Source organism: Nannospalax galili, unplaced genomic scaffold (genome assembly GCF_000622305.1).
Source record: "Nannospalax galili isolate Female #2095 unplaced genomic scaffold, S.galili_v1.0 scaffold1855, whole genome shotgun sequence".
NCBI classification, from domain to species: Eukaryota; Metazoa; Chordata; class Mammalia; order Rodentia; family Spalacidae; genus Nannospalax; species Nannospalax galili.
Genome location: NW_008336072.1, coordinates 8,083 through 19,765, shown reverse-complemented (window position 1 = coordinate 19,765; position 11,683 = coordinate 8,083). Strand labels below are relative to the sequence as shown.

At 47.1% G+C, this 11,683-nt stretch overlaps 1 protein-coding gene across 1 annotated transcript in view; it reads left to right on the top strand.

Moving 5' to 3' along the window:
* LOC103732299 (TBC1 domain family member 22A) overlaps nucleotides 1-7,006 on the top strand; it is a gene marked incomplete at its 3' end in the record, with an annotated part of 33,979 nt that extends 26,973 nt beyond the window's left edge. Inside the window, exon 4 of the mRNA XM_008830853.3 lies at nucleotides 6,820-7,006. Coding sequence (XP_008829075.2) covers nucleotides 6,820-7,006 — 187 coding nt within the window. The remainder of the gene's footprint in view (nucleotides 1-6,819) is intronic.
* Nucleotides 7,007-11,683: the final 4,677 nt, after the last annotated feature.

Below are 11,683 nucleotides of genomic sequence, written 5' to 3'. Positions count from 1 at the left end.
CTTGTTATTGGTATATAGAAAGGCTACAGACTTTTGTAGGTTAATATTGTAAACTGCCACTTTACTGAACTTGTTAATAATTTCTAGGCATTTTCATGTGGAATTTTTGGCATCTCGTAGATATCATATCATCTGCAAAAAGTGATAGTTTGACCTCTTCTTTTCCAATTATTACCCCTTTAATTTCCTTCTGTCTTCTTGCTCTACAAGAGTTTCAAGCGCTATGTTGAAAAGGAGTGGAGATAGTGGACATCCTTGTCTGGTTCCTGATTTCAATGGGAATGCTTCCAGTTTTTCTCCATTTAGAATGATGTTGGCTGTGGGTTTGTTGTATGTAGCTTTAATTATGTTAAGGTTTGTTCCCTCCAGTCCAATTCCCTCTAGGACTTTGAACATAAATACATGCTGAATTTTGTCAAAAGCCTTTTCTGCATCTATTGAGATGACAATGTGGTTTTTGTCTTTGAGTCCATTTGTATGATTAATGACATTTATTGACTTGTGTATATTGAACCATCCCTGCATCTCTGGGATAAAGCCTACTTGATCATGGTGAATGATCTTTTTGGGGTGTGTCTGTGTACAGTTTGTAAGTATTTTGTTGAGAATTTCTGCATTTATGTTCATTAAGGATTTGGGTCTATAGTTTTCTTTTTTGGTCGTGTCTTTACCTGTTTTGGGTGTTAGAGTGATGCTGGCTTCATAGAAGGAATTTGGGAGTTCTTCTTCTCTTTCTGTTGTTTTGAATAATTTAAGTAGTATTGGTTGGAGGTCTTCTTTAAATGCCTGGTGGAATTCTGCTGTAAATCCATCTGGGCCTGGGCTTTTTTTAGTTGGGAGGTTTTGTATTACTGTTTCAATTTCCTTATATATTATGGGTCTGTTTAAACTGTTGATCTCTTCTTGGTTTAACTTTGGAGGCTCCCATGGTTTCAGATAGCCATCCATTTCTTTTAGATTTTCAAATTTAGTCACATAAAGGTTTTAAAAATATTTCCTTATAATGGTCTGAATCTTTTTGGTGTCTGTTGTGATGTTTCCCCTTTCATCTCTGATTTTGTTGATTTGGAGGTGCTCTTTCTTTCTTTTGGTTAACTGGGCTAGGGTGTCTGTCTATCTTATTTAGCTTTTCAAAGAACCAGCTCTTAGATTCATTGATTCTTTGTATTGTTTTCTTTGTTTCTATTTCATTAATTTCTGCTGGATTTGGGTTTTATTTGTTCTTGCCTTTCCATTGTCGAGTTGCAGTGTTAGGTCATTTATTTGGGCTCTTTCCAATTTTTTTTGTCTTTTTGAGACAGGGTCTCCCTGTAGCCCCAGCTGTCCTGGAAGTCACTATGTAGACCAGGCTGGCCTTGAACTCACAGAGATCTGCCTGCCTCTGCCTCCCAAGTGCTAGGACCACAGGCCTGCACCACCACGCCCAGCTTCCAACTTTTTAATGTAGGCACTTAGAGCTATAAACTTCCCTCTTAGGACTGTTTTTAAAGTGTCCCAGAGGTTGTGTTATGTTGTGTTGTCCTTTTTGTTGAATTCCAGGAATTATTTTATTTCTTTCTTAATTTCTCCTTTGACCCACTCATTGTTTAGGAGTGTGTTGTTCAATTGCCACGAGTTTGTGTAGTGACTAGGGCTTTGTCCAGTGTTGATTTTGAGCTTTATTGCATTGTGGTCCGATAGAATGCGTGGAATTATTTCAATTTTTTTTCTTTTTGGATTTGTTTAGGATTGTTTTGTGGCCCAGTATGTGGTCAATTTTTGAAAAAGTTCTATGGGGTACTGAGAAGAAAGTGTATTCTTTGGTGCTTGGGTGGAATATTTGAAAGATGTCTGTTAGGTCCATTTGATGTATGGTATCATTTAATTCAGATGTCTCTCTGTTTATTCTTTGTCCAGTTGACCTGTCTAATGGAGACAGTGGGGTGTTGCAGCCCCTGCTGTTACTGAGTTGGGGTTAATCTGTGTCTTAAAGGCCTCTAGTGTTGTTTTTATGAATTTGGGTGCACCAGAGTTTGGTGCATGCATGTTAGGATTGTCATATCTTCTTGATTTATTGTCCTTTGATCAGAATGAAGTGACCCTCCTTAGCTCTTCTGATTAGTTTTACTTTGAAGTCTATTTTGTCAGATACTAGAATTGCAGCCGCTGCTTGTTTCTTAGGTCATTTGCTTGGAATATTCTTTTCCATCCGTTTACCTTAAGGTAGTACCTGTCCTGGGTTTCTTGCAGACAGCAAAGAGATGGATTTTGTTCCTTAATCCATTCCCTTAGTCTGTGTCTTTTGACTGGGGAGTTCAGTCCATTGATATTTAAGGTGATTATTGAAAGGTGTGTATTGGTTGCTGTCATTTTGATTGCTGTTTTTGTTCTCTGTCTAATTTTGTGTTTCCTAGTTTATCCCTTTGTTTATTTTTGTTGTTGTTGTTGCCCCTGGGGTGTAGTTGTTTCTCTCTCTGCTCTCTGTGTTGCTTCAGGTATTCTTTGAAGGGCTGGTTTTGTGGACATGTATTCTTTCAGGGTATTTGTGTCACGGAAGATTTTTCTTTCCCCCTCAACTATAATAGATATATTTACTGGGTAAAATATTCTGGGCTGGCACCTATTGTTATTTAGAACTGGAAATACCTTGGTCCAGGCTCTTCTGGCTTTCGTAGTTTGCATTTTAACAAGTCAGCGGTAATTCTATTGGGTTTTCTTTTATATGTGACTTGTTTTTCTTTTGCAGCTTTCAGTGTTCTCTCTTTGTTCTGTACATTTAGTGTTTTTACTATGATATGTTGTGAGGAGTTTCTTTTCTGATCTTGTCTATTTGGTGTTCTGTGTGCTTCTTGTATTTGTATGGTGATGTCTTTCCTTAATTTGGGGAAATTCTCTTCTTTAAGCCTGTTTAAGATCTGGTCAGTACCATTAACCTGAAGTTCTTCCTCCTCTCTGCCTCTGATGCGTAGATTTGGTCTTTTCATGGTGTCCCACATCTCTTGCACATTCCATTCCTGTGTTTTTAAAAATTTTTCATAATCTTTGCGTCAGTGTTCCAGTTCTTCACCTTTACCCATTTTTCCATTTCGTTCATTCCGGTGGTGAGGCTTCCCCTGCTGTTTCAGGTTGGCTTATTGAGTTTTGCACTTCCTTCTTCATTTCTGCCTGAGTTTTCTTCACTGTTTCTCTTTTGTGAATTCATTCAGAAGTTTATCCCTGTCTTCTTTTAGTTGTTTTGTTTGTTCGTGTGTTCTTTAAATTCGTTGAATTCCTTGATCATGTTTATGACTGTTCTTTTTTTTTCTTTTTGATCTTTTTGAGACAGGGTCTCCCTATAGCCCCAGCTGGCCTGGATTCACTGTGGAGACCAGGGTGGCCTTGAACTCACAGAGATCTGCCTGCTTCTGCCTCCCCGGAGTACTGGGATTAAAGGCATGTACCACCCCACCCGGCCTCATGATTGTTCTTTTAAATTCAGTGTCCTGGGTTATCTCTAGGGGGTTCTCCTTGTAGAACTCTTCTATAGGACTGGTAGAGTTTGGTGGGGACATAGTGTTTTGGCTTTCCATTTTATTAGTCTTTTGTTGTGATTTTGGCGTGTGAATTTCTTCTTTGTGATTCTGATATGAGAATTAAGTCGAAGTTTTCTTCTGTTTGTATTATTGGTGTGCCTTGGTCCTTTTCTTATTGATTATATAAAGCTAGTTGGTCCAGGTTTCTGGTTCTCTCAGGTTTTATTTTGGAGGGAACTGATGGCTTCAGATCATCTGCTCAGAAGCACCCACAGAAGCCCAAATCAGGTTCCAGTCAGATATACTGAGGCTTCCTTCTAAGGTTTGGACCCCTCCTAGTGGGAACTCAGAGTATAATTTGGGAAGTTCCCTAAGGGGGTGCTGATTTTGGAACTCTCAGGCAGTCCTGTGGGTTCTCAGCCCTATGCCAGAGGGAGGCTGGAACAGGCACTCTCTGGCAGTCTGCTGAGATCACGGTTCAGAGATGGAGGTCAGGAACCCACCCTCTAAGCCTGTCTGCTAAAATCTCAGTGTAATCCTACCAAAGCCAGGTCTGCCCTGGGGCCTTGGGAGGGGCCTCACACAATCCCAGTTTGGGAGGTGGGTACTGCACAGTTAGGGGAAGCTCACTGCCATGTGGAGGCAGGATTCAGGAACTCTCAGGCAGTCCCCTGAATTCTCAGCCCCTATGCCAGAGGGAGGCTGTAACAGGTGCACTCTGGCGATCTGCTGAGATCACAGTACACAGATGGAGGTTGGAACCCATCTCTCAGGCTGTCTGCTAAGATCTCCACCATTTTTTAATTTTTATTTTTATATTTTTGATCTTTTTGAGACAGGGTCTCCCTGTAGCCCCAGCTGACCTAGAACTCACTATGTAGACCAGGCTGACCTTGAACTCACAGAGATCCGCCTGCCTCTGTCTCCTGAGTGCTGGGACTAAAGGCGTGCGCCACCAAAAAAAAAACAAAAAACAAAAAACAAAAACAAAACAAACACCCCACCTAATAGCAGCAACAATGACAACAACATGTATTGTTTACTGTGTGGCAAGTCCCACGGCCCCTTTGATGGTGAACTCCTTAAACTCCCCAGGCTTCTTGGAGGGAAGATGTCTTGTTACTTGAGTACTTCCTCACAGTGAGGTAGTGAGAAGGCCCTGAGCTGCTCATGAAAGGTGGACCTGGGGGTGAAACCAGGGTGTGTGGTTCCAGATTCCTGCTGCCCCCAGCAGCGTGTAGGGGGTATTTTGTGCTGGAGCTGGAGCAGGGCATGTGTGCCTGTGCACATGGTCTGTGTGGTATGGAAGTTGCTCTGCCTCCTACAGTGCCCTGGTAGAGAATCACCGTCCCCACATGTCCCTAATGGTGGTCTGCAGTTAGAGTCACTTCTGAGGTGGACACAGTTGGTTTCTGGGAGCTGCAGTATGTGGAAACCTGGGCCCAGTGCCCTCCCCAGGGCTTAGCCCCTGTTGGTTTCTGTTGGAGGGTGCAGTCTGCGGAGCACAGAGGCTGTCATCGTCATTGGAGCAGCTGGGGCTACTTTTGGGAGCACCTGGGGCTACTTGCAGGGGACCCTTGAGACCAGTTTTGTTGACTGATGTTCCTCATGGGAGGAGGGAGAGAAAGGTCCTTGGACCCTCACCTGGGATTCCAGCTGCTCCTTCCTGCAGCTCCCAGCCTGCTGTGTGTGATTCCACCCTAACTGCATGTGGCCTGGTCTGGGGAGGTACTGGAGTGTATAGAGGGTGGAGGGTAGTGACAGGGCTCCATCTGTGCAGCTGTGGAGAAGGTATCATCCATGCTGGGGTGAGACTGTTCCATGATGTGGCTCTTTGATGTATCCACAGTTCTGTAAGTAACGCCTCTGTCATGCTCTGTAAGCAAGCCCCACAAGCTCGTCGTTTCTCTGAGTTGGGCTTTGGTGGGTTCCTGCTTTGGTTTGTTGTTGGGACCCCATAAGGAGGTAGGTGTTTGCAGATGTGTCCCCAGGGAGAGCATACCTGTTGCAGGTGCTGGGTGTTTCCTGTCAATGGTGTGTGGGTGAGCCAGCTGTGAAGTCTTGTATGGACAACCAACTGATGGTGGTACCTCATCCTTGGTGGGCCCTGGGGTTGGAGCACATCTGCACACACCAGGAGAGGCCAAGGAGCTGAGTCTCCCAACTCCGTTCTGCCCTTGAACCTCAGTGCCTGTTCTGTCTGCAGGGCAGGAGGTTGTCTGCATGCTGCCTGCTGGGAGGGTGGGAGGGAGATCCTCAGGCAGAGCCTGTGACCCTGCTTTGTAGGAAAGCTGACCAGATTCTGCCCAGGGGCTTTGGGTCTTCTCCTGGATGGCCTGTTAGGCCTTCCTACCCTGACTGGGGGAGCAAGGTGGCCTGAATGCAGGCACAGAAGGGGAGGTTCTCCCCCTCGCTTGCCTGCAGCTGCTTAAGGTAGGTGCCCGCATGCTGACTTTGTGTTTTCCTGCCTCTGGTCCTGTAGCTCATTTTTGTCTCTATACTTCTCACTTTCTTTTTTTGAAAATTGAGGCTGCCGAGGTAGGAGTTCGACCTAGTTGCTGAGGTCCAAGACCCTTATATCGGTGATCCCTGTGGCTTTGTATTGAGTGACCAGGGCATCTTTGGCCCCTTTCTTGGCTGTCCTAGCCAGAGTCCTGGGTGGATCGTATCATCTTGCCTCCCTTGTTGGGCTCCATGGGCCTGCAAGGCCTTGGCATGCAGCAGCAAGTGAGACCCTGCATGAGGGAGGCAGGCTTACCCTCTGCTGGTGCCACCTTCCACCTTGCCCTTGAGGGCTCCTTCGTGTCCCTGTGCTGTGACTCTGGGAGGCTCAGTCCCATGTGCCCTGGAGAGAGCAGGGGTTGCTCTTGGAACCGCCTGGTCACTTGCCTGCTGTCCTCAGTGCCTTTACAGCTTCACCTCTCCTTTAATGATGATTCAGTAGCCTGCATTCCACAGGCAGGCCTGGGTGACCCATGCAAGCCTCCTCCTCGGCAGGCCTGGTTTACCCTCCAGGCTTGTGTGGAAGCCCAAGAGCTGCTTCATCTGAGGCTGGTGAACTGGACTTTCCTGGCTGTCACGATTTGATCTTAGTGACATTGTTGATGTAGGTGTGTGTTTGAGTGATGAGTAATGCTCTGCCAGAGAGGCAGTGACTCACACAGAAGTTAGTTCCTTTTATTGCTTGGGTGATGGGAGGAAGGGAAAATCGGGCTAGTGCTCACAGAGGGCCAGCAAGGTCCAACGTGAACTTGCGGCTGCTTGGATGTAGGAATAAATCAGGAAGGGCGAGAGACACCCACTCACCTCTGTTCTTTATCCCTTTCAGAAAGTGCTGGTGATGCAGTCCCTCTGCAGAGGTCCCAGTCTCTCCCCCACTCGGCCGCTGTCACACCGAGTGGGACGTCTGACCCACATGCCCTCAGCAGCTCAGCACTGAGTAAGAGAGAGGCCTCCCGGCTGGACAAGTTCAATAAGCTGCTTGCCGGCCCCAACACAGACCTCGGTGAGTTCCTGTGGGTTGCTTGTTTCTTTCTAACCAAGACTACTTGTGTCATTACATGACACACAGTGGAGGTGTTGTCTTTATGCCATTGAGTCCCTAAGATTTATGTTTGGGCTGCTGACTTATTTAGACACGCTTTGCTAATGTATTTACAATACAATTCCCTAGTATATTTCTGTTCTTTTTTCCTTAATACTGCAACACACTTTTCCTACTTCAGTCCTCTGCTGAGCCCCTTGAGTCCGGGTCCTCTGCGGAGCCCCTTGAGACTGGGCAGGTGGCCTCCTTGTTCTTCACAGGTTGTGGATTGAAAACAGTGGCTCACAGGGTGGGATGACGATCATCCTGACAGAATGACTTGCCCTATGTGGGACTAGGGGTGGGCATGGAAGGTGACAGGTAAGGCCCGGTGGGCACTGGGGAGAGAGATCAGTCATCAGGGTGAGTCCTTGTGAGTTGCTGGTTACCTCTAGTACCTTTTTGAAGTCCCTGTGGTGGAATTGCCATTTGAATCTCTTCTTTCTCTCTCACAATGCGTGTTTACCAAGTGCATTCAGTGATGGGTATTTACTAGGTTCTAGACCTTTCTTAGCACCAGGAGGTGCCTTGACCATGAGGTCACTCATACCAGGGGAACAAATTTTTGTAAAGGTAGTTCTCGGCAGTGCCAGGGTAGCACTCTTAAGGGAGGGCTGGGAGAACAGGGAGGTGCAGTGCCCAGCCTGGCCAGGAGGTGGCGAGTTGGGCACGTGGATGGGCGCTGGGAGAGGCTAGAGCCACAGTTGTGAATTCTAGCCCTGGCAAGGATGGAATGGTGTTGGGGGCGGTGGCTGAAGCAGGTGTCCCGGCGGGGGGAGAACAGCGTCCTTAGAAAAGTCTTAAAGTTCTCACAGTGGGTGTTTTCTTCTTCGTTTGAATCAGCACCACATGCACATTGTCACTATCACAGCCCAGGAGGGTGTGGCGTGAACACGGGCCTCTGCTTTCTGACTTCACTGTTGCAGGAGCCTCCTGTCGAAGACACCTGTGAACTTATTCACACATTATATTTTCATGTTATTTTAAATTTATGGGAAAGTCACAAGGATAGTATAAGCAACTTCCGCAGTACTCTGTGCACATCACCGGTAGTTGGTGTTTTGTCCATTTGCCATCCTGTTTGCTCATGTTTCCACAACTACTTGCCAGTCAGTTGGAGCATCCTCCCATTTATTCCCAAGAGCTTTTCTGTGTACTTCCTAAGGACAGTTCCCTCAGTTTAGTCTCATGTGATTGCCAAAGAAATTTAGCACTGACATGGACTGTTTTCCATTATTGTTAGGGTAGTTTGTGTTTGCATTTGCCAACTGTCCTCCATACATTCATTATGTCCTGTGTTACTTTGTCCAGAATCCAGAGCTGGATGGAGCCTTCCCTTCAGGCTCACCTCTTGGATAGCTCCCTAACCCTTACCCTAACCCTAACCCTAACCTTAACCCTTCAGGCTCACCTCTTGGATAGCTCCCTAACCCTTACCCTAACCCTAACCCTAACCCTAACCCTAACCCTAACCCTAACCCTAACCCTAACCCTAACCCTTACCCTTACCCTAACCCTAACCCTAACCCTAACCCTAACCCTGGGAAATGGACTGCTAGCTCCGTTTCCTGTGTGCTTTGATCCTGACTCATTAGGCAGTGCTTGTCGAATGTCCTCTGTTCTGCTCTGTCTGAGGCTTCCTTGTGAGTAGGTCTAGGTAATGGCCTTTGGCAGGAATATCACTTCGGGTGTGTGTTCTCAACACTCATGGTGACGACTTGCCCTGTGCAGTGATGCTGACTAGCCTCACCTTGAGGTGGTCCAGCCAGCTCTGCCCTGAAAGACTGTATCTCTTCCTTAGAAACTAAGAAATACTTTGTGGAGATGCCTGGAGCCTGTGCATTTACGCAGTGCGAGAGACAGTCAGCATCTTAGGTTAAAATTTATATGTACTGGGGCTGGAGAGATGTTTCAGCAGTTAAGAGTACTGGCTGTTCTTGCAGAGGACCTGGTTCAGTTCCCAGCACCCACATGGAGGGTAGCAACCATCTGTAGCTCTAGTTCCAGGGGATCCAATGTCCTCTTTTGACCTCCATGGGCACTGTATAACATGGGTGTACTTACATACATTGTACACGTAAAATAAAAATAACAAGATATTTAAAGTAAAAAACTATGTATTTATGTAATAGCTTATAGGGAACCGCATGCCATCCTGTGGATGCCTTTATCTCACAAGCCGTTTACTGATGGAGATGGAGGTTATCACTGATTGCTGTTACTACATCGTAGGACTGCACATGCTAGGCAAGTGCTCCATAAGGACTTTGTCTTCAGCATCTGACACTCTGATGATAGCATCTATAGAGCAGTCCTTGACAAGGGGAGCAGAGAGAGTGGTAGAGACAGGGCAGCTTCTTTGGGGTGGTGTAAGAAAGACCCATTCCTGCCTATCCAGCAAACTAGGAAATAAGGATGGATTGTGGGAAAGGAGCAGTCTTCAGATTAAGTTGGAATGGGAGCCCTTCCTTTCCTAGCACACAAGGTACCTGATTGGCTTCTGAACAAGGATGGTCAGCTGGTTGCTTGGGCTCTACCATGGAGCCCAGTGAATCCGGATAGTGCTGAGGCAGTGTGGGGACAGTGGGTCCCATGGTGCCTGAGTGGAAGTGTTGGAGTTGGCTGTCTGGGTGGAGGAGACCTTGAGCAGGCTTGGTAACTAGTGATTTGGGCCTCCGTGTGTTTGTTTGATAAGTGTGTCTGGGGCTGGACTGAGTTTGTAGGACACAAAAGATGATACATGGTTGCCTAGAGTGCTAGTGTGCGGTGACCACACGTGGACTCTCACCTTGCCTTTCTTTTCATGTGCGTTGGCTTTTTAATCCTCTCACATGATTTTTGCAACACTAGATAGATTACTAGATACTTCTGGATGTTTTCCTGGCTGTGTACATTGGTTTCCAGCCATAGCCTGGTGGCCAGGAGGTAGCAGATTAGAACAGATTTACCTGATGCAGGCCTGGTCTGGTGAGGCTCCAAGCACCGGCCTGGGTCCTCCTGTGGGTCTTATTGGAGCTGCGTTTGGAAGTTCAATCACATCCACCAAGTCCTGGGGTCTGTGTGAGATCCAGCAGTTAGTGAGCATGCAGTCAGACTCTTCTGTTAGGTTGTATGCTTCTCCCCTCTTAAGAATTCTGTTTGAATATTTGAAACCAAAAAGTTAAAGCCATTCGCTCTCAAAGATAAACAATTACTGGATTTGTATTTAGTGGCAAGAGGAAACATAGCCAGTAAATTGCCTGTTTTCCTAAGGCCTTTAAGGTAGCTCTGAGGACAGTGGAATACATTACCTTCCCATTATATCAAAACCTAAGTGGCAAATATTTGCCAGTGTTGGAGAAGCAAATCGCTCATGTGCGAAGTGCCCGCAGAAATGATTCTACCTGCTGAATGTCATCGTCTGGCGTTGGGCTGCTTTCTTTGTTTAGCTTATGCTCTGTTATGAGCCCAGGGATGAAAGTAGCAAATAGAACTTAACAGCTCATTCCCCTCTTAGCATTGACTCAATATTTACCCACACAAAGACGGCCTGCTTTGAAGCCCGAGAAAATGACACTTGCAGGCGTTCCTGTTCATCACGTGTGTCTGCTGAATGGGAGCGCCTGTTTGGCAGTATGCAAAATGTGCCATTTCCTGACGGCTGTTGAGTGATGCCATGCAGCAGTGGGGCCTCTGGGCAGGCTGGGTATGAGGTTCAGCTCGGTGCTGAGAGCAGACTGCCGGTAGAACAGAAGGAATTCCCCTTCCCTCTGAGGAATGGGCCAGGCACACAGCCATGGTCCAGGGCACGCAGGTGAGCCCACTTCCTTAGAGAGCAAGAATGTTCTGGGTGGAGGTGGGGGACGGTGTAAACAAGGCCTGGAGCTGTGGCCTGTGATGACGGGAGCCTCAGGATCCACTACTGGTATGGGTGCTGGCTGGGCCCTTACTCTCCCTGTGACCAACTCACCAAGTAGCTCTGCCTTGAAGGAGAAATCAGACCTCCTCTGCAGACCTACTCTGCAGACCTACTCTGCAGGGTCCTCGTGTGGACAGGAGGTATTTTTGTGAGAAACAGAGCCAGAGCAACATAGACCCTTCCTTAAGGGGCTGGCATCCTAGTGTGGGGAGACAGATGGGCAGATGGACCCACATATGTATATTGAATACTCCAGAAAGCATCAAACCCTCAGGAGTAGTGCTGGGAAGGAAGCACCTTGAGGACTCCCAGTGGTGTGTGGCTTTGGACTAGGAGGATTCCTTGGGCAGTTGCCTGGGGAACATGGAGGAGCAGGGAAGCAGGGAGCAGGTGACTGGGCAAAGAAGCCAAGGGCAGGGGTGGGTCTGGTGTTGTGGTCAGTTTCAGGTACTGTCGGGTAAGCCTGAGTGTGGGGGCTGAGTGACTGGACGTGAAGCTGGGTGGACTGGGGAGAGAGTCACATCATCGTAGCCCTCGGGCTGCACAGATATGAAAACACCTGGTGGGCACAGAACCTCCCCAGAAGTTAGGAAGCAGCCAGGAAGTGCTATCCCATAGACTGCACAGCCACTGTTGTTACACCTCGGGATTAGTAGATCTCTGCTGACCCTGAACACCACCTACCTGTTCTTGTCACGGGTTTGCTGCCGA